At 49.2% G+C, this 23,299-nt stretch overlaps 1 protein-coding gene across 3 annotated transcripts; it reads right to left on the bottom strand.

The window, feature by feature from the left end:
• Positions 1–249: 249 nt before the first annotated feature.
• Positions 250–19,204, bottom strand: RAB7A (RAB7A, member RAS oncogene family). Of its 3 annotated transcripts, XM_065075690.1 has the most exons (7): positions 19,016–19,114; positions 7,937–7,980; positions 4,108–4,168; positions 2,929–3,055; positions 2,021–2,239; positions 1,366–1,494; positions 250–1,204 (listed from the first exon to the last, which is right to left on the bottom strand). In XM_065075690.1, exons 3-7 carry the CDS (start codon positions 4,158–4,160, stop codon positions 1,109–1,111), a joined length of 624 nt encoding a protein of 207 aa, XP_064931762.1. In that variant the 5' UTR covers positions 4,161–4,168; positions 7,937–7,980; positions 19,016–19,114; the 3' UTR covers positions 250–1,108. The 3 variants fall into 3 exon arrangements, with proteins under 3 accessions (XP_064931762.1, XP_005507577.1, XP_005507576.1); XM_005507520.3 differs by lacking the exon at positions 7,937–7,980 and having other exon boundaries at positions 19,045–19,204; XM_005507519.3 differs by lacking the exon at positions 7,937–7,980 and having other exon boundaries at positions 19,016–19,127.
• Positions 19,205–23,299: the final 4,095 nt, after the last annotated feature.

Below are 23,299 nucleotides of genomic sequence, written 5' to 3'. Positions count from 1 at the left end.
AGAAAGGAAGAGAGGAAAGGGACTAGATTGCCAGTTTTTTCCATACCAAAAATCCAGATTAGCAGTCAGTAAGAAGAAAGGGAAGATTCATAGTCCAGGTCACTCATTGAGAAACAGCTAGCGCAGCCCCGGTGGGAGAGGAGCTCCTTCCGCAGCACCAGAGCCACGGGGACACGTCAGCTCCGGCTCCTTCGCACGCTCACTGCAGGGTGTCAGGAGTTAAGCAGTAGGGGAGGTGAACAAACGAGGTCATTTCATAGCTGTATTTAATTTTAAATCCAATAATCCAGTGTGCATATCAATGCTGTTATGCTAATCTGAGAATTTAAATACAAGGAAGCCAGACAGATTTTTTTTTTTTCCAGAAGATGAAGCCTTTTGGCCTCAAGACAAGAAGGCTTACATAGTTCATCTCTACTGTACAGAATACTGCCTCCTGCTGGACCCCGCGCTGCTAGCACGCTGCAGTTCACAAGCGTCCTCCTCACTTTCCACACAATCTGTGTTTCAGTACTTGAACATGTAAATTCAGGATTTTTACACTAATTTATACATTTTTAATTGGTTGCATATATTAACATGTACTATAAGATTTTTCCTAAAGAAGCATTACATAATACATGGATACTGTAAAAAGATCTGATTAGTTAAAAGTAACAAGCATTAACAGAGATACATACAAAACTCAACCTAGTTGGACTGAGTGCTGAGCTTGCGATGAGCTATGGGTAATCAGCCTTTCCAGTTGCAGCCTTCACAGGGGAAAACACGAGACAGTTAAAAATGTAACTTGTTACACAGATTACCTGTAAACAGTTTCTCTCCATTGGACACCTGGAATTAAGATTCAGTTCCAAACATACATAAGAGTTTCCATTTTAAACTAAGAGAAAGGTCTGTTACCATGAAGTGTGATGTGGGTGGTGGGGGATGTGAGCTCTGAAGTGGGGGACTCACAGATGCTCATGGGAGATGGGTGGATTTTGGCAGCTGGAGATGGAAATTTTTCTTTAAATTTTGTTTTAAACACAGAAGAGGGGCTGTGTGTTTGAAGGCCTAAGTGTGATATTTGTTTGTGAAGGACTGTGCTCAACCCCTCCCTCTCCCCTCAGCAGCTGCAGCTCTCCGCAGAAGCCTTCACTCGGTCATTCTTGTCTAGTTTGATGGGTTCGGGGAATTCATTGTAAAGCTCCACTTCAGTTTCCTAGAGGGAGAGAAGGCGAGAGGAATCAGTGCTGTGGTTCTACAGGCAGCTCTGAGTGTGCAAGGAGCTGTTCCCAGCTGGGGAAGGCTGCTGGAGAGCCCACGGCCGCCCACAGCAGCCAGGCTCAGCAGGCAGAGGGAACCCACCGCCCCCCTCCCTACCTGTTTAAGTGCATTTCGTGCAATCGTCTGGAAAGCTTGTTCCACATTAATGGCCTCCTTGGCACTGGTTTCAAAGTAGGGGATGTTGTTTTTACTGTAGCACCAGGCTTGTGCCCGTTTTGTGGTGACCTGGGTGGGAAAGAGAGCGGCAGCATCACCTTCAGCTTCGTGGGAAGAGGGTTTTATTTCCAGGGCAAGGCCAGAGACTCCTTATACCCAGCCTGAGCCACGACAGCAGTTCTGATCTCATCAAAACTACAGCCTTGATACAGAGCACAGGAGACTGCTGCCCACCACCAGTTACCCTCAGCCCCAGGGCAATGAGCACCACACACCACACCCAAGGAAGACGAGACCGCAGGACAGACTGCTCAGGCAGGGACTTATTCCCATAGGAGTTCCTCAGCAATTCAGGAGGAGAATCAACTCCTCTTCTTGCAGGGACTCCCTGCGATCCTTCCAGCAGTGGGCAGGAGCAGGCTGTGCAAAGGTGTCTGACCCTCCAGGCAGGAGAAACTCTTCCCCAGCAGCACAGGACAGCTGAGCAGCACCAGGCACCTCCCACTCCCATTCCTCAGATAACCCTCCCCTGTTCCCACCAGCTCTCCCACTCCAGCAATTTGCTAAGAGGTGGCTTACAAGTCCTGGTACTCACTTGTCTGTTTTCTAGGTCAATCTTGTTTCCCAGCACAACAAAAGGAAAGTTCTCAGGATCCCTTGGACTGGCCTGAATGAGGAATTCGTCCCTCCAGCTGTCTAGAGTTTTGAATGTGTTGGGGGCCGTGACATCAAACACCAGCACGCAGCAGTCTGCTCCCCTGTAGAAGGCAACTCCCAGAGACTGAAATCGTTCTTGTCCTGCTGTATCCCATATCTGGAGCAAAAGAACAGGGCAGATAAGCCAGCTCTGACACAGCCAGTCCACAGTTATAAGGCATTCATTTCAAAACTTCCCACCAGGAATCAACAGCCCCCAGCGAGCCAGAGAGAAGAGCTGAAGAGTGGGGAATCTCTGCAGGCACCAAGTATCAAGAGCCAGGAACACAGTTCTAAAGACAGTTAACCCTTTTTGTGTCCAGCCTCAACAACATAGCCCTGTTCTAGGCAAGCAGGACTTGGAGATGAGGATCAGCAGGTGATCTGCATGCAGAACTTGGCTGCACTGAGGCACCAGTACAGTCCAAACACTCTCCTCTAGCTGCCACAGGGCTTTTGCTGCCTTGCTGCCAGTCTCACCACAGAGAGATTAAAGCTTCAGATAGCGGAGACATAAGCAAACTGGCAGATTAATACTGTACCCACAGGACTCAGGGCAGCATGAGTAGTTGACCCAAGGAGCCCTTTCCCAGCCCTTTCCAGCTCACGAATGTAGGGAAGTGCATGTTTCTACCAAGATCTAGTTTACTGACAGTACCAAATGCTGGCAAAAGCTGCTCTTAGCTGAGCCCAAACTGATCTTTGCCTTCCCTTGTACGCTGACTCCTGCACAGCTCTGGACGACACAGGAGCAGATCTTTCCACACACGCATGGGCCCTGCAGCAGGGAGCAGAGTCACTCCTTACCTGCATTGTCACTAGCCTGTCATCCACCATCACCTCTTTTGTCAGGAAGTCTGCGCCTATCGTAGCCTTGTACTGGTTACTGAATTTCTTGTTCACATACTGGTTCATAAGCGATGTCTTTCCCACCCTGTACAGAAAGACCAAAAAAAAAAAGGATTAAGTAGGCTGCTTCTACAGTATTTGAATTAACCGCCCATCCAAGTGCCCTTCACCTTCTACCACAGCCCCCTGCTCTTTCAACCAGGGAAAACACACCAACCTCTGCAAGAAGGGGCTTTTACAGCAACAAATGCTGAAGCAACATGTTAAGTGCACTAGCTACCTAAGGATACAAAGGATAACGATCTTGAGAAACCTTGTTTCCCCATCAGTAATCTGATCCGTGGTGAGGAACATGCATCATATTATGATCATGAGGGCAATTTTGGAAGAAGATGAAGAGCCCCAGAGAAACCCACCAAAAACAGTCATCTTCAGCCTCTGCAGAAGGAGGAGGTGGAGGAACAGACAATCTCAGCTGGCAACAGCTCACACACACATCTATTAGGTACACAGAGAGCCAGCTTACAGGCTCACATGCCCTCTCTGTGGCTGAAAAAGACTCTCTGATCAACAGCTTGCTGGACACAGTGGTATAAATAAGCCTTATGTCCTGGGAGTCCAGTTACAGCCTGCACAGTAAGCAACCTGTAAGCACAGAGCAGACTCCTTGCTCAACAGCACAGAGCAAAGCCTTTCCCTGCAAGGGTCAGGATCTAGCCGGGTCAGACAGGAGCTGAGCAGATGGCTCAATAGAACCCATGTGTCTGACAGAGGCAGAGCTTTAAGAAGCCACCTAAGATTGCTTACTAGTGGGGTTTTGTTTGTTTTTTCTTGTTTTAAGTGAAATGCTCATTTCAACACCACACTTGGCCTCCTTGCAGAAAGGTTATATCCAGTTTTACTACCGGAGTGGTCTGCCCGCTGCATCTCCCATTTCACATTGTGACAGGACTTGCAGATATTAAACTGCAGGGACACATTCAGGACAGAGGGTGGCAAAGAGTTGTTAACACTCTCAGGTAACACAGCTGTCTCAGGCTGTAAACAATCTCTCCTCCCAGCACAGATGGTTTCTTACAGAGCACCCAGGTTCCCGCTGGGAATGCAAACTGGCAGCCTGAAGCCTCCTCCACTTACCCAGAGTCTCCAAGGATGATGACTTTCAGTAACACTTTCTTCCTAGAAGTCATCTTTTACACTAGGAAGGAAGAAGAACAATCCCATCATGAGCATGTCATTCCTCAAGGCAAAAAGCAGCAAGTTAGGAATCTGAGAAACCCCAGTCCCAGCAATGGGCAGAGCCCAGCGCTCCTTCAATTCTCAGCTACTAACCAGGTGTTTGGCCATTTCATTGGCAGAAGAATGTCAGACCAGCAGGGACAACTTATACCAACAGGTAGATGAGCCAAGCACTTGCCCTTTACAGTACTAAGTCCATTTTGGACCCTATTTCCAGGCCATTCTGTGGGTTTACTAGCACAGGCCACGTCCCTCAGCCTCACCAGAGGCACTGCAGTGAAGGAGATCAGCTCTCAATACAGACTAATTCTTACAGATGCTGTTAAGTGAGATGTAAGCACAGATGTGCCTAACACCACACAAGCTTTTTTATGCTGTTCAGTAGAAGAAGAAAAAAGGCTTCCTCCACCTTTGAGGTTCAGCTTGGCAAAGCAAACGCTTTCTCTAGCAGCTGTGCTTGGTGAAGGTGTTGTGTCCCAAGAATACACTGTGGTTGAAACAGCCCCAACACAACCGCACAGGTCAGCTGAACAGCTGAATTACAAGACAAACTGTTACCAGACTCCACAGCTTTGCTGAGAGCATCTGAAGGCAACTACTGCCACCTCCCATTGTGTGGCAGGACAAGGCTATGGTGACAAACCCCAACTTTCAGTCTATTGCTATGTTGCATGATGAGCAGTTTGTCGAGTTGCATCCTGCCATGGCTCCAGTCCTTTACAGGCAGGTAGCTCCAAATAGGTCACTAAGGGTCCATCCAATTAGCAAGAGTGAGCTCCCGAGTTCCACACTCTTACTTACTCTCAGGTCTCCTTCAGGTTAGTGAAGGAGCTCCAAGTGCATCAGCTGCATCAGGCCTGAATACACTTCTGGATGTGCTTCAGCACAGTGAGGGCAAGTTCAAAGTCTGGTTATTAGTGGTTCTGCATGCTCTTCCTACCCCAAGACCCCTCTCCCCACCTCTAGGGAGGGGATGGGACAATCCATTCCTAGGTGCTCAGACCCTGGTTTGTACTGACTTGGTCCAGGGCACAAGGACTCCTTGGCTTTCCCTGAGGAGCTCTGCAGGTCCTGTACAGCAAGAAGAGCCTGAAGGTGGCTATGGCTGTGCTACTTGAGTTCAAAGACCCTTGACAACAGCTTTCATGTATTAAACCCTTATATGGGGTTTTGGATACCCTAAAACTCCCATCGTGCTACACCACATTGATTGCACCACACAACTCTGAATCTTCAGGAGCTCCTCCTGAGTTTCACAGCCAAGGAGGCCTCCAGTTCTACAACAACATGGATATATGCATCTGAGCAGCTCAGTCCTATGCATTTCCTGGGATACGCAACAACCTAAGCTGCTGGATAACTGCAACTCGCTTAATTCCACCACTACAGCAGGCAACACGTTCCAAGCTCCACGAGCCTCTTACTAGATGCCGAGTCCAAGTGCAAAAGGCCTTAATCATCTCAATCTTTGAGTGTTAAGACATGCAGTCTTCCAGACTTCGCCATCAGTGAGTGATGCAGAAGCCATGCTGTGGTGTACCTACAGCAACACCTCATTGGACTGCTCCCACTTCATGCACCTACTGATACATCTAGATGGGAAACACTGTTCAGAAGATAAGGCTGTTAAGCAAACAGCAGTGATAGGCCACCCAAGGAGCTCATGCTGTCCTTAGATGGTTGTTAACAGATGCCCAAGAGCCTGCCCAGGACAGCTTTCCAAGTGTAAACACCTCTCTTTCCCAAGGCTCTCTACGCTGGAGCGTGTTGCTCAATGATCCAACTGGCAGCGCAGCTACACTGGCCAAGATGTAGCCAGCTCAAAGTTGTCAACAACCCCAACATTCGGTCCTGCTTCTGCTCCTGCCAAGATTCACACTTCACAGCTCATCTCCTCTGCAGCCACGGGGAGAACAGCCCATTTGAGCTCCTTCAAGCACCCCCTGTGTTTCCAGAGCACATAGCACAAGTGACTCTGGTGCTAACCAAGTCAGAGACTTCTGCAGCACAATGAGTCCAGACAGAGCAAGAAGCAAGGGAGCAGAGCTTAGAGACAGCTGTGTACACTGAACTGTTATGGAAAACATCTGTATGGGTTCAAATCCAGTGTGAGAACGACCTGTTTTCCTCAGGACAGAGGAAAACAACTCACCCTGAAGTGACCGTGCCAGAACCCAGCATGTCCTGCTTCTGCTTTCCTCAGTGTTTCCAGTATTGCTTGCCACCAGCTGCTGCAGCTCATTGCTTTCTGCTATTTGAAGCAGCTTTGGACAAGCTGGCATTAGTTCTCCTGCTCAGGGAGGGATTTGCAGAGCTCTGAATTACAACTCTAAATCACACTGGATGCTTAGCACTCCAGTTCAACAGAGCCTGAAGCCCCACTATGAAGGGAAGGGAAACTGCTCTGTCAGGTCTCATCACCTTGGCAGCAGCTGAGCTGAGCAGCCATGGGAAGGAAGCCTGAGTCAGACGTGACACTGCCTTCTTGTCATAGCTGACGGGCCACCCCAGCAGTGTGAGGGGCTATTAGTGCCTCATGAACACCCAGCAGGTGAGACACACCTTCCAGCCCAGGTGAGGCAACGGATATGAGCCACAGCACAGAAGGAGCTGCCTCACTTGGTATTTGGTGCAGGCCATGGGACAGTGAGGAACTCTGGTCCTGTTGGGGCCAGCAGTGGCCACTATCCAGAGTTTCCCAGCCCCGTTCTGCTTGCCTTGATCAACGCTGCTTTGAAGCCCAGCCAGCTGACAGGCCAAGCCCTCTTAATCTTCTCATTACAGTTATAAACAGACCAACACTTCAGAGTTATTCCTTGCCCAGTAGAAGAGACTTCACCTTAAGATGACACCACAGCTCCAGGTCTTAAAGGAACTACCAGTGTCTGCTCTCCTGGAGCCTTCCTATAGAAGGAAACCCTTCTAAGTTTAAGCAGCATCAAGTTGCTCTCTACAGCACCGCCATTGCTATTTTTCCCTTATCCTTACCATGTTGTGTGTGCCTGAGCAGGTCTCCAACAGCAGCTCCAGTTTTGTATCACTGATTTGTGCTAAACAGACCAGCCCTAGTGGGATTTCCAGTCTAGATAGACTGAAGACATCTCTGTTGTCTTAAGTGGGCTTTCTTATGAAGCAACCCAAAGGGACATACTACTCCAAGGACAGGATACTGTACCTCCTCCAACATTTACTTCCAGGCCATGTTTTTAAGAAGCTGAGTACTGGAAGTGAAAGACACTGGTGCTCTCTGAGGATCCTGTGAGCAAAGCCTTAGTACAGTGTCCTTAACACCATGAAAAGGATCCTGGTGACTTCAGCTCATATTAATCCAACAGCAAATACAATATCTTCATGGCAGAGGACACTTCCACACATTGCAGTCCAAGTAAGCTCAGAAATACTTCAGTTGATCCTGGTTACCACATGTCATTTGCTGTGTCAGTAGAACCAGGCCTAAGCAACCAACCCCAGGCCAGGTTCAGTACTCAAAGATTTGCTTGCCTGAAACCAGAAGCAATTTATGATTATTCCCTTGTTAATATAGGTGGTTTCCTCACATTACATGGCATTGAGTAGGTTCATCACTACCTTCTGTCCCAGAAATGGAGCCCACATACACGCTCTAAACTATGCAGATGTCATTCCTGTTGCAGCTTGCTAGCACAAAAACCAAAGGGAGACCAAGAAGAATGTAGCTTCAGCTCACAGACAAAGCAGGTTTGAGTACCTGAAGGAGAAGCTAGTTCATCTGAGGAGTTTCTCCCTTCGCATCTGCAAGAAACATTAAATTACTGAATTAAGCTGATGTGTAGGCTGTGCAGGGCTTCCCTCACGCTCATGCAAAGAGCAAGATCAGCCTGAGATGAGATCAAAACTGGGATAGTGCTGAGTCAGTGATATCCAAGACTATTTCGCATTATATGCATAGCTCACCTTGCTTTATGATATTTGTTATAATTACCTAGAGCAGCACCCTGTCAGAGTCACAGAAGCCCTTAAGATGGCAGTGTGCGAGCTCACAGCCAGTCCCAGGAGCATTTCTGAACAAATGCTTCCTTTTTCAGAGATGTCATGAAGAAAAACCAGTTTGTTAAGATTCAATCCAAGACATCAGTTCTGTTTTTCCACTGTGTGAAGTCTCTCAGAGCAAAGTCACCTGCATGACTGCTCAGAACACAGCACTCCCAGCCAGCCCTGCTTGGGAGCCATCAGAAACCTCCCGTCGATCAGGAGACCAGTCAGCATCGCTCCTCCTCCTGGCTTAACTGGTGCCAGAAGAACGATACAGCCGCCTCTATTACAGGAGAGGAGTCTTCCCACTCAATTTTTAATGCCTAACCCTCTAGGCAAACAAGCTGTCAACAATACATTGACCCTCACGAGATTAAGCCCAGGATAGCACACTCTCCCACAGTATTCAAGTAGTTCTCCTGCTTGTGGCTCTGGAGCTGCTCTGTTCCTGGCTTAGTTGATCTGAAAGGAAGATTCAAAAACTGTTCTATGAAGCTCCATAACGCTACAGCTCCTCAGATGCAACACCAAATAAAGCCTATGCCAGATCTAATTAGGCTTCCCTTGTTGCTTTGGAATACATTACAACTGTTCTTTCGCTTGCTATATTAAGACAGCTGCTGTAACTCAAAGCAGAAATGGATGGTTAAGGATTCCTTAGAGATGTTCGTATGTGCCAAGTCGCAGTGCAAGCATTTTAATATTAATTAGGTTGGTGCACCAAGGAACAGTAGGAGCTTGCTTTGATGGCCCACCAGATTAGCTATCCTTTAACAGTGGGCCTTGCCAGAGGAACCCCCAGTTAAGTTGTTCATGGGCAGTTTTATTGTGGGGGAAGGGGAAAAAAAAAGAAATATATATATATCTCACCTCCACAGAAGTCAGCAGCTCATCCACAGCAGTTTTGAACCTGTTGACAAGCTGCTGGAACAGCCCTTACTGTTGCAGCTTTGCTATTTAAACAGATAAGTCACAATTCTAACCAAGAACCAAAGCACAGTTATGCAGAGACTTCGAAGAACTGTGACATTTGACCAGAAGTGCTCTGCTCCTGCATCTAGCAGCTTGTCATCTGCACCTTCTGCTAGAAACCAGCTCAGCGCTGAAGCAAGACTGTTGGACTGCACCTCACACCTTATTTCCTTTGCCAAGGATATCGAACACTACGCTGACAAGGTGCAAAGTGGTAGGTGAACAAGTACCAGGCAGAGCTGAACTCACTGTGGCACTTACGAATACAGAGTTCTGCTCCCCTGCCCCAGCAGGCAGCACAAGAGTACGATGTTCCACAAAAAGGCACATGTGAAGCTGACTCTCCTGCAGGTCTGTTCTGGGTGCAGCAGCTGATAAGCAGATCATTCACTTCACTATATCGCAGGACCTTTAGCAGAAACACCCAACCATGAGAAAGCCAATCTGGACAGAGCAATACTCATCGGGGACACCACACACTGCAGTGCACTCACCACAACGACCAGACTGAGCAGAATGCAGCCACACTGGAACACTGGAAGAACCTTCTGTCCTGAAATTGGCTAAGTGCATTTCCGACACAGAAACGCCACCTCTGCTCACTGTTCTCTCCAGCACGGGGGAGGCTGCAAAGCATTAAGTCTCTGTAGTACAGCAAAGAGCTATTTTTATTCCCCTCCTCAATGGTTCTGCATTTCTTCAAGGAAACTGAAGCTGGAAGAATGATTCAGGGACCAGCTCAGATTGAACTAGTTCCTTCTCAGAAGTTCCCTGGCATGTTTGGCACCTCAAGAGGTACTGTCAGCTTAGAGCTTCAGCCACTGAAACAAGATGCTCCTGGGATGTTGATGCTGTTCTTACAGGACCAAGCACAGACTGGCACATATCACTTGCCTCATGGACACACTGTACCCTGCCATGATTTATCAAGCCAAGTTTAGCTGAGGCTTCAAGCAGGCACATGAATTTGTTACAATTCAACTACCCTGAAAATGCAAGGCCTCGTCCTGAGGAAAGGCAAATAGTCTCCAATTGCCATTAGTTTACCAAGATCATAGTTCCCACTTGCAGATCCAGATGGCCCAGACACCCTTTGTACTGAAGCCTCTATCTCCTAGTGCAGTATGAGCTCAAGACAGAGCTGAACAAGATTTACAACGTAATAACAGCTTGGTTCCAACTACCTGGTCACACAGACATAGCTAACACAGGTGTTCACTAATGAAAAGCTACAAGTGACAGCCTGAGCAATTCAACATGAAGGTCTTCCTGAGGCCAGCAGATATCAACCTTTAACACTGGCATTCTCCTGAGATTTTTTTGACTGCTACAGAGCCTCTGTATTTTCCTTACCAAACTTGAGCACTCTACAAGTGGAACAAGTGTCTGGCATCCTCATACTGAGGACTGCTACAGAAGCACAAGAAGTTTTAACAGCAAGGTGAGTCTTGCATTGGCAAGAGCTGCACAAGCCAGGCCAGGACAGCACCTTCTCCCACTCCTGTGACAGGTTTACTAGTAGCTCAGCTTCCCCAGCCGGCTGGAAGGTCCCACCTAGGAAATCCTCACATTTAGCAGGGACATGCACTGGCTTTGGCCCTAAAAAGGAAATTATGACTTGCAAGAACTGTCTGTAAAGGGGTTGCTTTTTAGGGCAACGGGCTCCTCCAGTCCACCCAGTCAGAGATGCTTTAGGAGGGGTTTCAGGCATTGCTGCTGCACTGCAGAGAATCAAAGTGAAGCCCACACCAAAAGCAGCTGGCAAGATATTCCTGTGCCAGCTTTGCAGAAGCATGCACTCTGGTTACTGCTGTATCAGTAGCATCTCCAAACTGCTTTCCACCTCCTTCCTCCCCACACATGTATGCTCTAACCAACAAACTCCCTCCTGCTGGTACCCAGCCAAGAGCTCAAGCACAGCTCATCGTTCCCCAGCAATGCTGCCTGCCACATACTGCAGTTCCATCAGGAGCAGCTTCTGTCCAGTTGGTGCCTTTCCCAGCTATCCCTGTGAGGCAGGAATTACCTCTGCTCAGGAAGCCTCAGCTACAAATTAATTTTTGAGACCTTGTGTAAAACATTCTATTGCAAGTTGTCAGGTGGAGGTATGCTGCCCAGCACCTCCCACTCCCACCTGAGAGTCCTAAGCCAAAAGCTTCACCTTCTTGAGGAATGGCCTAGAGTTTTAGATGTTTGCTAGCACGCTGACACTGCTCAGATCAAAATAGAATCTTAAAACATGTTTCAGTATCCCAGAGGAATTGGCTTTTTGGATTACAGCTGTTTGCAGTAAGTTTCCACCTTCACGTTGAGGGTGGAGCTGCAGCCTCCAGGGCCAGAGGAGCTGCTCCAGGACCAAGTGAAACTCAGGAACCAGCCAGCTACAGCTCAGCCACCTGGCTTTGAGTTCGCTTCACTGGCTGCCTCAATGCAGGTCAAAAGCTGGTGTGACATGGTGCTAACAGCCAACAGAGCTGGTCTGTGAGCTGGCTACCAGACAGATGGGAGACCAGGCCCCACACACGTACTCTGCTGCATCCTGCTCCTGGATAACAGCTCAGTGCTAAAAGGAAAAAATGATGGGGCAACATGCAGCTTGGAGCAACATACAGGAAACCCAGCTAAAAAGCACAAGTTTTGTAACAGTTGTGAGCAGAACAGGCTCTCAGTGTGATCAAGGAAGGCCCAGACACTCCTTTCAGTGGTAATAGGGTTTAGCTCACCAGACATGGCCTCAGTCCCCAGCTGGAGGCTCTACAACACATCCCTGCTGTGGGCAAGGGCTCAGAGCTCCTTGGAAAAGGAGATGGCAATGGCCAGTTTGCCAGAGTCCAGATGACACAGGGAAGGCAGAAGCAACACCACTGGTGCCCAGTCAGAGCCACGTCCACAGTGCAATCACAGGACTTGCATGTGAGAAGGGGTCTGGTCTGCCCTGTCTGAGGTCTCAGCTCAGCTGCACTCTGCTCGGGCTGCGAGCGCCGAGATCCGGAGAGCTCTGCATTCCCGAGAGGCACTGATGCACATGATCAGTCAGGCTCAAAGCCCGAGTTCTCAAAGCCAAGTCCTCCAGTCCAAGCCTCACTGATTCACCGCCCTGTTACACCTCCTGGCGCTTCTCCAGACCAGGGTTGCTTTATGTCTGCACAATGTTTGAACACTAGATGTAGAACTGAACAAGTTCCTTGCTCTGAAGCAAGACTCCAGAGAAGTCCAAACTAGGCAGGACCAACCCCATGCCCAGGAAAGAGTAAAGCTAAAAAACTAATCTCTACCAGTTTAGATAGCCCAGCAGCCACCTTCTCTCAAGGAGAGATGTCATCTGACTATGTGGTTTCAAAGTGGGAACAAAACAAGCACAGAAATGTCTTTGCTTACAGTACCAAGGCAGATGTGCCTCTGCATGTTCAGTCAGACCTCCAGCACGGTTAGGAGTGGTGGGAAAGGTCTGGAGGTCACTTCTTGCTTTCTACAAGAACACTACTTTGCCCAGACTGCTGCTTGGCCTAAGATTGCAGCAGCACATGTAGACTCTGCCAGGTGACAAGTGGCCTGAGACAAAAGGAGGGAGGGAAAGGAGTTCAGAAAGCATCCCCAGCTGTGCTGGGCAACCATCCTGGATGGATCACTTTGCTCCTCAGCAACCCAAGGATCACTATCATCTCCACAGGAGGCAGCAGGTATTTGAAGACTGCAACTGTGTGCAGGACAGGAGTGCAGAAGGTCCTTTTAGAGCTAGTGCCACACAGAAACAAGAGCAGGATTCCCAAACAGAAAACCAGGGCTAGTGAAGTGGTAGTCTTCAGGTTCTGGGAAGGCCGCTCTGTAAGAAAGCCATACCCAGACATTTCACTGAAAGCTGGGTGTTCTCAGGAGATATACCACAGGAGATCTTATACCACAGGAGATCTTTCTCGCAGGAATGGGCAGACATATTCAGAGCCCTAGCAGGCTAACAGCAAGTGTCTGAAGATCTCCAGCTACCCTTCTTTTGGAGGCTTAAGTTTTGTCACTGAAGAATCAATATTGCTCTGTTCCCACCTGTCAGGAGGAAGCCATTCCCCTGTAAATCCTACAGGATTTCAGGTAGTTCCCAGTCGATTTTCCCCAAGGATCAAGCTGTTACAAGAACAGGCATGCTTGCTTTAACACCCTTCCCCCTTTATCAGATCAAGCTCAACTTCCCCTATTCTGCCCTGGGGGAGACAATCTCAGGATGTGGGAGGAGAGTTGAGCACATTGCTGGCTGCTGGGAGACACCAGGCAACAAGCCATGCGCCTTGACTGAGGGCCTTGCCTACGCAAAGCATTTCAGCTCCACCGGTACAGCTTCCATGTTGCCATGTCTCTACCAGAGCAGTCTCCTCGGTGGAGAGCTGCCAAATCAAGCCCGACAAATCCCATCCTGCTAACTGGAACCATAGCGCCCATACAGCCTGGTTTATACAGCCCTGTCTGTCAGCCCTTGGCACACAGCCACCCAACTGTTTCAGTAACCCCTGTACGGTTCTCACATCAGGCCATCCCGCTGAACATAATTCCTTCCTTGCTTTCTACAAATTGTGCACAGTACCAGGGGCAGCTAGATAAGATAAGGCTGACCAATTCAAAATATTGCAAGCTAGCCAGGCCACTAAGAAACAGTAAAGTTGTTAGACCTTTCCCATATCTGACAGTATTTTTCAAGTACTCAGATTAATTCCTAGTTTTGTCTACAGCTTCTTAAGGTTTCACGCATTCCTGTCATGCTTTCAGTTTTAGAAACACAAATGGGAGGTGTTAGATAACCTCTGCAGCGCTAAGCAAAGCACAAACCTTAGACCTTGTCAGTGGTAAACAAGCCTTGTTGATCTACTCCTGGTTGCCAGCTTCCACCAGTTCCTAGAAGCTGGGCAGGACACAAGGGACTGAATGGAGACTTGGACAAAGTTCCAGGTCTTCAGGTCAAATGACGGTTCTCAGGAGGCCTGTGGGACCCTGTAGGTTCAGCTGCAAGAGTGAATGTTGTCTCTCCTTCAGCACCAAGAGCTTGACAGAAGAAATAGGACAAATATCATGGGACATCCTACTGCCACACAAGTAGATGTGGAACAGGACAAGGCCACCACTAATGGCAAAAACCTAACTTCTATACATCTCTTCCACAAGGTCCTGTCCTCAGTAGTGAGGCTTCCTCTAGGGACAAGCTGCAACCTAAGAACTAAACCTTGATCTGCGAGCAGAACTCCTGATCCCACACACACTCACCATCTTTTACTATGCAAATGCAGTTTGCAGAGCAGGAAGGACAAGTATTTCAGTAGCAGCCCCAGGATGGGAACGTAGCAGGGAGCTCACCACAACAGCTGAGTCAGCACCTAACAGGGAATTCCTACTGTGGAGACTCAGTTTCAGACTCATACTTCATACCCTTATAGGTCTTGCACAGATCCTGCATCACTGCTTCACCAGCTCAGCAATTCTCTTGATGAAGCTCCATAAAGGACCAAAAACAACTCATTGAAGTGACTTGCACAGTGAGATTAAAACAGCGGTGCTGGTAAAAATGCATCATCTTGTTAGGGGGAGAAGATTGGGCCTAAATGTGTCTCAGTTACACCCACCTCGTTGCTCATGCTTGAGACACCGTTCACACTGTGCCAGTTTGGAGTTCAGTTACAGTTATCTGTGTCTGGGAGGCAAGAGGAAGAAAGAGCTGAAGAACCAAATGACTCAGCCCACTTGAGGGAAACAAGCACCAAGCAGGTTACTGTTCAGAGGACACCGCTTCCCAGCTGGAAGCTGGCGTTCAGCATGGACTCCTTAAATAAACCAACAGCCCCTGCAACTAAGGTCCAGATGCTCCAGCCTGGCAGCCTCTGCCTTCACTTCTGTCCACCACATCTGCCAAGTGACCCAAGTTACAGCTCACAGCAATACAGACTCCAGAAAAAATACTGTTTTCTTAACTGACAACATAAGGATCTACTCAATTTCACTTAGTAATTTCTATTTGCAATTCATGCAAGCACAGTTAGATACAATTAGTCACCTTAAGGTGGCATTTTAAGTAGTTACAGGGAAGCAAGAGCAAAAAAAAAAAAAAAAAAGGCACTTGATGTAGCGAGTGCTATTTAAGTTACACAAATAGGAACCTGTGCCACAAGTTTACACTCCAATCAAATCTCAGAGGCAGTGCGCCCCTCCTGAAGTTTCACTGCCCTGTGAAAACAGCCTAAGCCTCAAGCACACGCTCCCTAACAAGAGGAATCAAGGCCATTTGGGATCAGCTGTAAATCACCCCACTCCAGTGACCTTGAAGATCTTGCCTCCCTCCCCTCACTGACCATGAGTTAGCAACAGCAGCGTTGACTCGGCTTCCCCACGGCCGGAGCGCTGGGCGCCGGAGAGGAGGAGCAGTCTCGCAGGAACAGCGCAAACAGCAACAATGACATCACCCCGGCACATCTCCACCGAGCAGAAAATGCAGCAGCATGCCGGGCTCCAGCGCTGCATCCCCGCGCACGGAGAGCAAAAGCAACAAGCAGGCTGGAAGCCAGCAAGCAGCCATGTGATGAGGGGTATTCCTTCACCGCCTGCTATTTCTGACCAGCACGTGTGGAGTCACTGACCTTGGGCGCTCATTTGGAAGTTTTCTTTCCCTTTCAATGCACCTTCAATATGATCTTCAATAGAGCAGCTAACTGCAGAACTGAAAATGGTATGTTAACTCTTGTCATTCCATTAATTACCCATATCTAATCCAGCTGTGAGATGCACAGCCCATGCTTGGGTTGTCACTGCAGAAAGTGACCCTTTTATTCTCACAATCTACTGTCACAACCTGATCACACCTGCAGGCACACTGTTACACAGCAGCTATAAGAGATTTTAGGAAGCTGTAGGGGAGAAATCCAACTGAACTCCAACTCACCAGGCAATTAAACTGCAATTATCGAAACAATGCTGTGCAAGGATTAAGTAACTCCGCATCTGAAGGATGCGGGATTGCTGTCAGACCCAAGCGTGCTGGTGCCCAGCCAAGTTCAGCCTTTAAGGTCTTACCTGGACTCCCTTCTACCAAGGCAACAAACTCTAGATTACTCTACAGTTCTGCAAGGGAACTTTAGGTCTGTCGGGCCCCAGTAATAAGGGCTTAAGAGCAGTTCAGGCCACAACCAAGGAGAAGCCTTTAGGGAACACTGGCAGCATACAAGGTGAGGGTTCTCTACTTGTTTATCAAATGCTCAATTTACTTCAGTTACTGAAGAAATCGGTATATTATAACAGCAGGGAGAGCTTCCAGCAAGTATCTGTGAGCCCACACATCCACTGGTTTCAGAGAATTTAAACATCCAAGTGCCCCATTCCGTAGCCTTTATTCCCAGACCAGGGCTTGCCAGACACCCATCTCACAACACAGCATTTAATAATGCACCCTAATCAAGCGCAAACAATATTGTTTACAGCCAAATGTTCAGTTCTGCATAAACTAGTCTCATTTTCACAAAGAGGCCAGACCAAAATCCCATACATGTTAGAGACAAAGCTATTTATAGTTCTGCACAGATGGCTTGATTGCAATTGTCATGTTTCCTCAAGGACAGAGATTTGCTCCAACAGGTAATTCACACAACAGTCTTAAAACAGGAGCTTTAAGAAGGTGCTGCAGAAATTGAATCTGATGGCCCTCTTGCCTGCAGGCATTCATTTTGGGTAGTAAACCAAGCAAAGTGGTATCTTCCCTCAGCGAGTTCGGAGTTGAGCCTATAGCAGAGCTTGTATGTTTTCCACTTTCGGTTGAGGACTCAATGGTGTTGCTTCTCTGTGCTGCTCAGTACAGAATTTGGTTACCTGGCTTTAGCAGAAGGGCAAAGATGCCTCTAGTGTAGTTTCTGCAACATAACTATTTAAATTCTTAACTTGGCACCTTTGCCTATTAAGATACAATTCTTAGTGTGCCATGTTGAACTATCAGTAGGGTATTTGAGGAGCTGGACCACCACAGGGAAGAAGAGAGTTTAACGCAGCTACCGCTTTGCATCTTATCAGTTACACTTCTCACCGCAGGTTGGAAGAGCAAGAGACTTACTGGATTCCAAAAGTTTCACTTATTGAGGGGTCAGATTAACCTCATCCTACAGCTTTTTTACACCAGAAAAAGAGCATTAATGTATTACCACCAAAAAAAAAAAGGCACTAACACTTGAAACTAACAGTATTAGAGCTGCTTTGGATTCTGAGGGCTCGGGCCTGGTGGGTCTCCTCATTAGCTCAGAGAGGGCAAGTCATGTGTTCAGTCAGCTGTTGAAGTCACAAGGGGGAGGGGGGAAAAGAGAGAAACAAGTATACTTGTTCTTCCTGAAAAAGTATATCCATGAAGCCCTGATTATTTAACAAGGAGTATTCAAATTACTCCACCCACTTTAACCTCAAGTGCAGCTACCGAGAGAACAGGGCGCGTTGACTCCGGCAGCCTGGCTCTACTGGAAGCACAGCAAGGCTGCAGCTCCTACCACACAGCGCCGGCACCACCACAGCCCATGAACAAAGTACAGCCATAAATACACCTTTAAATCGCAGCCAGCCAAGCGCTGTGGCACAGCTGGTTATGTACCATTCCCCTAAAAAGAGAACTCTTCAGTTCCGCCAGCCCCAATTCCCACATGGACACGCAGAACACAAGGCACAGGCCAACGGCAAGAACTAGAAGGTTTAACGCTTCCATATTGGCAATCAGCAAACAAAGAACCGCTTGCTTACAGTTGGGAGGACTTTGTTCCATCGTGTGTTCCCCATTTATGTACAAAAACCACTCATATACGCATATCAACAGCTCTGCTTATCAGCAAGTAGTTTTAGTTTTCAGGGAGACACTTCTGAGAACTCCAGCTTTGACTCAAAGGGTTTGGAGTTACTGGACAGGACGTACTCGTTTTGAAGCTGAGACTACCTCTTACTTCACATCAAGACAGCATTTCTACAGCTGTTTTACTACTAATCCCTCTGTTTACAGGGAACGCAACACAGTTGTCTTAAGTACAACTGTTAGATATTTCCATATTTATTAGTCTATATATACACCCAGAGACTAATAGGGTATCTATAATTTAATTTACCTTATTACACACTCACAGCCAAAAGCACTTTTAGCATCCACTCCAATGCTCCTCAGAACTGACTCAGGCTTTACACACTCTGAGAGTGACTTTCGCAATAACTGCCAGTCTCTCCAGCCGCCTGTTTTGTCACATTAATCGCTGCCGGGGCAGCCCACTCATCATAAAAGCGATATCCACCGACCACCCAGAGCAACATTCCGCCACCCCAAGGACCGGCGCGCAGGCCACCAGCCGCCCAAAAGCCGCTTTGGGAGGCAGCGCCAGCAGCAGCTTCACATGTCACAGACAATACGCTCCCCTCCCTGGGAGGCACCACTCCGGGCCTCTCTAAACCCCTCAGCAGAGGAGGCTCCCACAAAGGCCTCGAAAACGCGCATCCCGGGACAGGCCCGCGTCGAGGAGCCCGTTCCCGAGGACACCCCCCGCTCCAGCTCCATTGTTCCGAGGGCAGCGCCAGGCCCGGCCCGGGGAGCTCAGCCCCGGCCGCCTGACCCCGCCACCGGGGCAGCCAAGCGCCGCCCCTCCCCGGCCGAAGCGGGGACACAAAGGCAGCACCTCCGCCAGCCCCACGGAGGGAGCCCCGGCGGCCCCCCCCGGCCGCAGGGAGTGGCCCCGAACGGCGCCCCCCGCCCAGCGGCTCCCGAGACCGGGGCGGAGCCGCCAGCCACCCCCCCACCCCACAGTGAAGAGATCCCGATCCCCGGCACCCCGCAAGGCCTCACCCGGTGCGTGTCCCGCGGCGCCCCCTCACCTCGCTGCCGCCCGCCGCTCGCCTCGCTCGGCTTTAATGGGCCCAACCGCCTCCCCGCTTTCACTTCCGCCTCCCCCTCGACAACTTCCGGTCACGGGGCCCGCCCGCTGGCCGTGACGCCAGCACGCCGCCCGGCCGCCAGCGAAGGGGAATTGAAGTCACGTGACCGCGGGCTCCCGGTCGCCATGTTGGGTCGCCGAGGGGCTGCGGCCTGCGCGGGCCGAACGGCCGCTTAGGATGGGCGAACAAGGGCACAAATCCGTTCTTTCAAACCTTTTTATTTGCAGCTGTGACCTGGAGTGAGGTAACAGCAACCGCATTCGTCAGGGGAAAAAAAAATAATGATAAAAGTAAAATATGGCCGTTTAAGATACATTCGGTTTGATAAATCATGCAATAACCAGTGCTAAGGTCAATAATGCAGGCAAGTGAAATGGGGCGGTGTAAACTCTCCAGCACTTTAATACATGGGAGAGTAACCATCCTGGTGGTGCATAAGAATTACATATTTTCTAGTCTGCATGTTGGCAGCAAGTTCATTTTCTTATTCAGCAATTACTTATTATCTTCTGTTCATCCAAGTCGCGTGACTCGGGGTTTTTTTTAACCTGGGAACTTCGGAAAGCAAAAAAACGAAGCAACCAAGGGAAAAAAAATAGGTTCAGAGTTAATTAAAGAGATAAAAGGAACTAAGCCACATATATCCACATTACAAAGAAAATGAGTTCTGCAGAGCACAGAGCAGACTGCTTCCAGCACAGAGGGATGCGGCTCCAGCAGCCAGGAGGCCTTCGCTCTTCCTCCCGAGCTGAGATGGAGCTGCCATGTGTCGTTAGGCCGATGTTTCGCTCCTCTGTAGGTGACGCAGCCTCCCTGGTGTCACCTGGAGACCAGGAACGCTCACCTTGGAAAGATGGTTTGGTTCGTTGGTGTTTGCAGAGCAGCTGGAGATGAAGAGAGCGATGGTAGCGAGTGTGCAGGGAAGTCATTGTCATGGTATCACAGAACAGTTTGGGTTGAGGGACCTTCCCAGCCCCCCAGTGCCCCCCCTGCCATGAGCAGGGACATCTTCACCAGCTCAGGTTGCTCAGAGCCCCGTCCAGCCTGGCCTGGGATGTCTCCAGGGATGGTTCATCCACCACCTCTCTGGCCAGCCTGGGCCAGGCTCTCACCACCCTCAGAGCAACAATTTCTTCCTCATGTCCAGCCTGAATCTCCCTCCTTTAGTTTAAAACCATCACCCCTTGTCCTGTCACAACAGGACCTGCTGAAAAGTCTGTCCCCACCTTTCTTATCATCCCCTTTTAAGCACTGAAAGGTGCAATAAGGTCTCCCCGGAGCTTCTCTTCTCCAGCTGAACACCCCAGCTCTCTCAGTGGTGCAGGGAGTGGTCCAGCACACTTTGTTTCAGTAGCCTGTGAAAAAACACCTTATCCGACCCTTATTTGATAATATCAAAACCCAGTGAAAACCCACAAAAATGGATCAATTTGGCACCTAATGCCAGTCGTTATCAATCACTAATGTTACTCTGAAGAAATCCACTCTGTGCCTTTGAGGAACCTTCACACAGGTGAGCAGATCCCTGAGGCTGTAGTGACGGGTCTTCAGACATTTACCAGTGCGGAAACCTCAACCTATTTCACGCCCTAATCCCTCTAAATCAGTAAGTAAGAATGTCTCCAGCTTTGATTTTCCGCCCTTTGGGACATCTAATCTCTGTTTACTAATCTTCCTGATCCAATTAGAGACAATAAAACATGGTATGTCTTACACCATCTCTTTGCTTTTGTCCCCCTCCCGTTCTCAGCAGAGCCAACAAAAGTGACGGTGACTTGCTGGTCGCTGATTCTGGAAGCGCCTGCAGAGAGGCCCAGGGAGCACATCCCCGTAGCTCTGGTACCTGAGAATCCTCGGCATTATCTGTGAACATGATGTTCCCCACAGTGCCTGATGCATTCACTCTCTTCCAGGGACACACCGCTACCTCACCTCTGCCCATCTGGGACATTAAACGCTTGGGGACAACCTGCTCATTCCTCCAATACTTATCCAGCGTATTTCAGCTCTTCAGAGTCCTGCAGACCCTCCTCCTCATCGCTGGGTGCAGCCTGGGGACCTTTCTTGGTCTCTGTGCCCAGCAAGGCGACAGCACCAGCCCGCAGTATCTCTGCCTGTCCGGAGATCCATACGTGGAGCTTCCTCAAATTATCATTATAATGATCTAACTTGCTAAAATAAAAAAGGGGAACTCAAATGCAGTAAATACACAATATCTTGCTTTAGTACTTCAAGGTTTGTCATGGTTTGGTTTATCTTATCTGAATCAGATTCACCCTGTTCCCGCCGGCATTTTGTTCATTAGAAATCTGCTATTGCGTGACCATGTATACATTTCCACTGGCAAGAGCACGGCTGCAGTCTGTTGCCTGCCCTCTCCTCTAATCCCTGCCTGCAGTACAAATACCACTCCGGTAATCTACTAATGCTTTCACCTTTGCAATCCTCAGCTAATTTTGAAGTCATACAGCAGCAACACATGGAAGCAAAAAGCGAGCTCTGGACAAGACGTGATCACCAGACACCAACTGTAGGAAGCAACTGCAGCCACGGTATCTCGTGACAGATCTGCAATCCGAGCTTCTGCAGAGGTGCAGAGGACATTGCACACATTGCACATCCATACTCTCTGATAAAATGCAGCTTCTGGAGGTTGAACATCTTTAAAAAAAACGCAAAGCACTAATAAATGGTGTAAATGCAGCCACTGAAGCAGGAGCCCCACGTAGTGGGTGGGGGCCGATTTGCAGTGCTGCAGAGCCCAATTCTGCCATATTGCCTCACACCAGACACTGGAGATGCCAGCACATAAAAGAAACGGCTTTGGACTTGTTTGACAGCGTCCCCCTGCTCAACAGCAAGAGCCACAAAACCACGGCAGAGCTGCGATCGCTTTGATACCAAGAGGTGGCAATGCCAGCACTTTCCCCTCAATGCCAGCTCGCTCCCCGAGGTGTGAAGGTCCATATCTCTCCCGTGCTCTGCTGTTGAGTCACAGCCTCCTGCAGAGGCTACAGACAACGTGCTGAGCACAGGGGACATCCCCTGGGACGAGTGCCCACACTGCCAAGGAGAAACAACCACACGCCGCTGGGCCGTGGTGTAGAACGGCACCATGTGGCTTTGTCCTTACCCAGTTGTCACCACCATCGTAGCCGGGATGCTGCACTGGTGGAAGCCAAAGGTGGCTCAGACGTTGGGCTCGGGGACAGAGAGGTGCCTACATCCTATTTATGACTGTAATCCCAAACAGTTGTCACACAAATAGTGACCATCGCTTGAGTCCCCGGCAGGACTTACAGCCGGCTTCCCCAGCCACAGAGGTTCTCCAACACCACCAACACCTTCCCGCTTTTACAGCCGGTAGTAAATACCAGCTAATTAATTTTTTACAGCTGCGTTGGAGGTATGCTGGCTAATTTCATGTGATTGTTCTCAGTACTCAAGAGGAGAAGATGATCCAGGGAGTGAGGTAACTTCCCCTAGGCCAGAGTGAGTCAGTTACTTTGTCAGATCTGGGTTCTTCTAAACGTGGACATTTCTGAAAGGTTTCTTAAACCATAGGAATTGGATAAAAATAGGTACAGGCAGAGGAACGCACAGCCAGCGCAGAACTGCACAGGCCTTTCATGGAATCATAGAATCATTTTGGTTGGAAGAGACCCTCAGGATCGTGGAGTCCAACCATAACCTAAACCAGTTGCAGAACTGGCCTTTCTTCAAGAAGCAAGGTTTTGTCAGAGCAGCGTGTTTCTGAAGCAGCAGGTTCCTCAAGATGTTCCTTAGATCAGCCTTCACAGGGACGGTCTGGCGTGCCTGAGTCCTCCCAGCTCGTGGCACTGGTGGGTTTGAAGCCACGGGGACAGGCAGGACAGGTGGGAGCCACCGGTTTTGTGTCACCGGTGGACCAGCCACGTGAGCTCTGCGCCCAGGCGGTTCTGTGGTAAAGGTGGCCATGTCATGCTGTTGTCAGACCCAGAATGTGTCACAGGACAGGAGGCCCGGAACATTTTATGGGACAGGTGACTCGCACGTTGCTTCTTCCTTAACCGTGAGTCAGCGCCAACAGGTTGTCCCAAAGGCAGCGCTCCATGGGTAGGAACCGAACGAGCTGCGTGCTTGCTCTCCAGGATCTGCAGGTCCATCCTGGAGGAGAAGCGGTTTCTGAGAGGCCCAGGGAGCTCGTCTGGGACCC

Source organism: Columba livia, chromosome 10 (assembly GCF_036013475.1).
Source record: "Columba livia isolate bColLiv1 breed racing homer chromosome 10, bColLiv1.pat.W.v2, whole genome shotgun sequence".
NCBI classification, from domain to species: domain Eukaryota; kingdom Metazoa; phylum Chordata; class Aves; order Columbiformes; family Columbidae; genus Columba; species Columba livia.
Note: the sequence above shows the minus strand (reverse complement) of the source record. Positions and strands in the feature narration are given on the sequence as shown.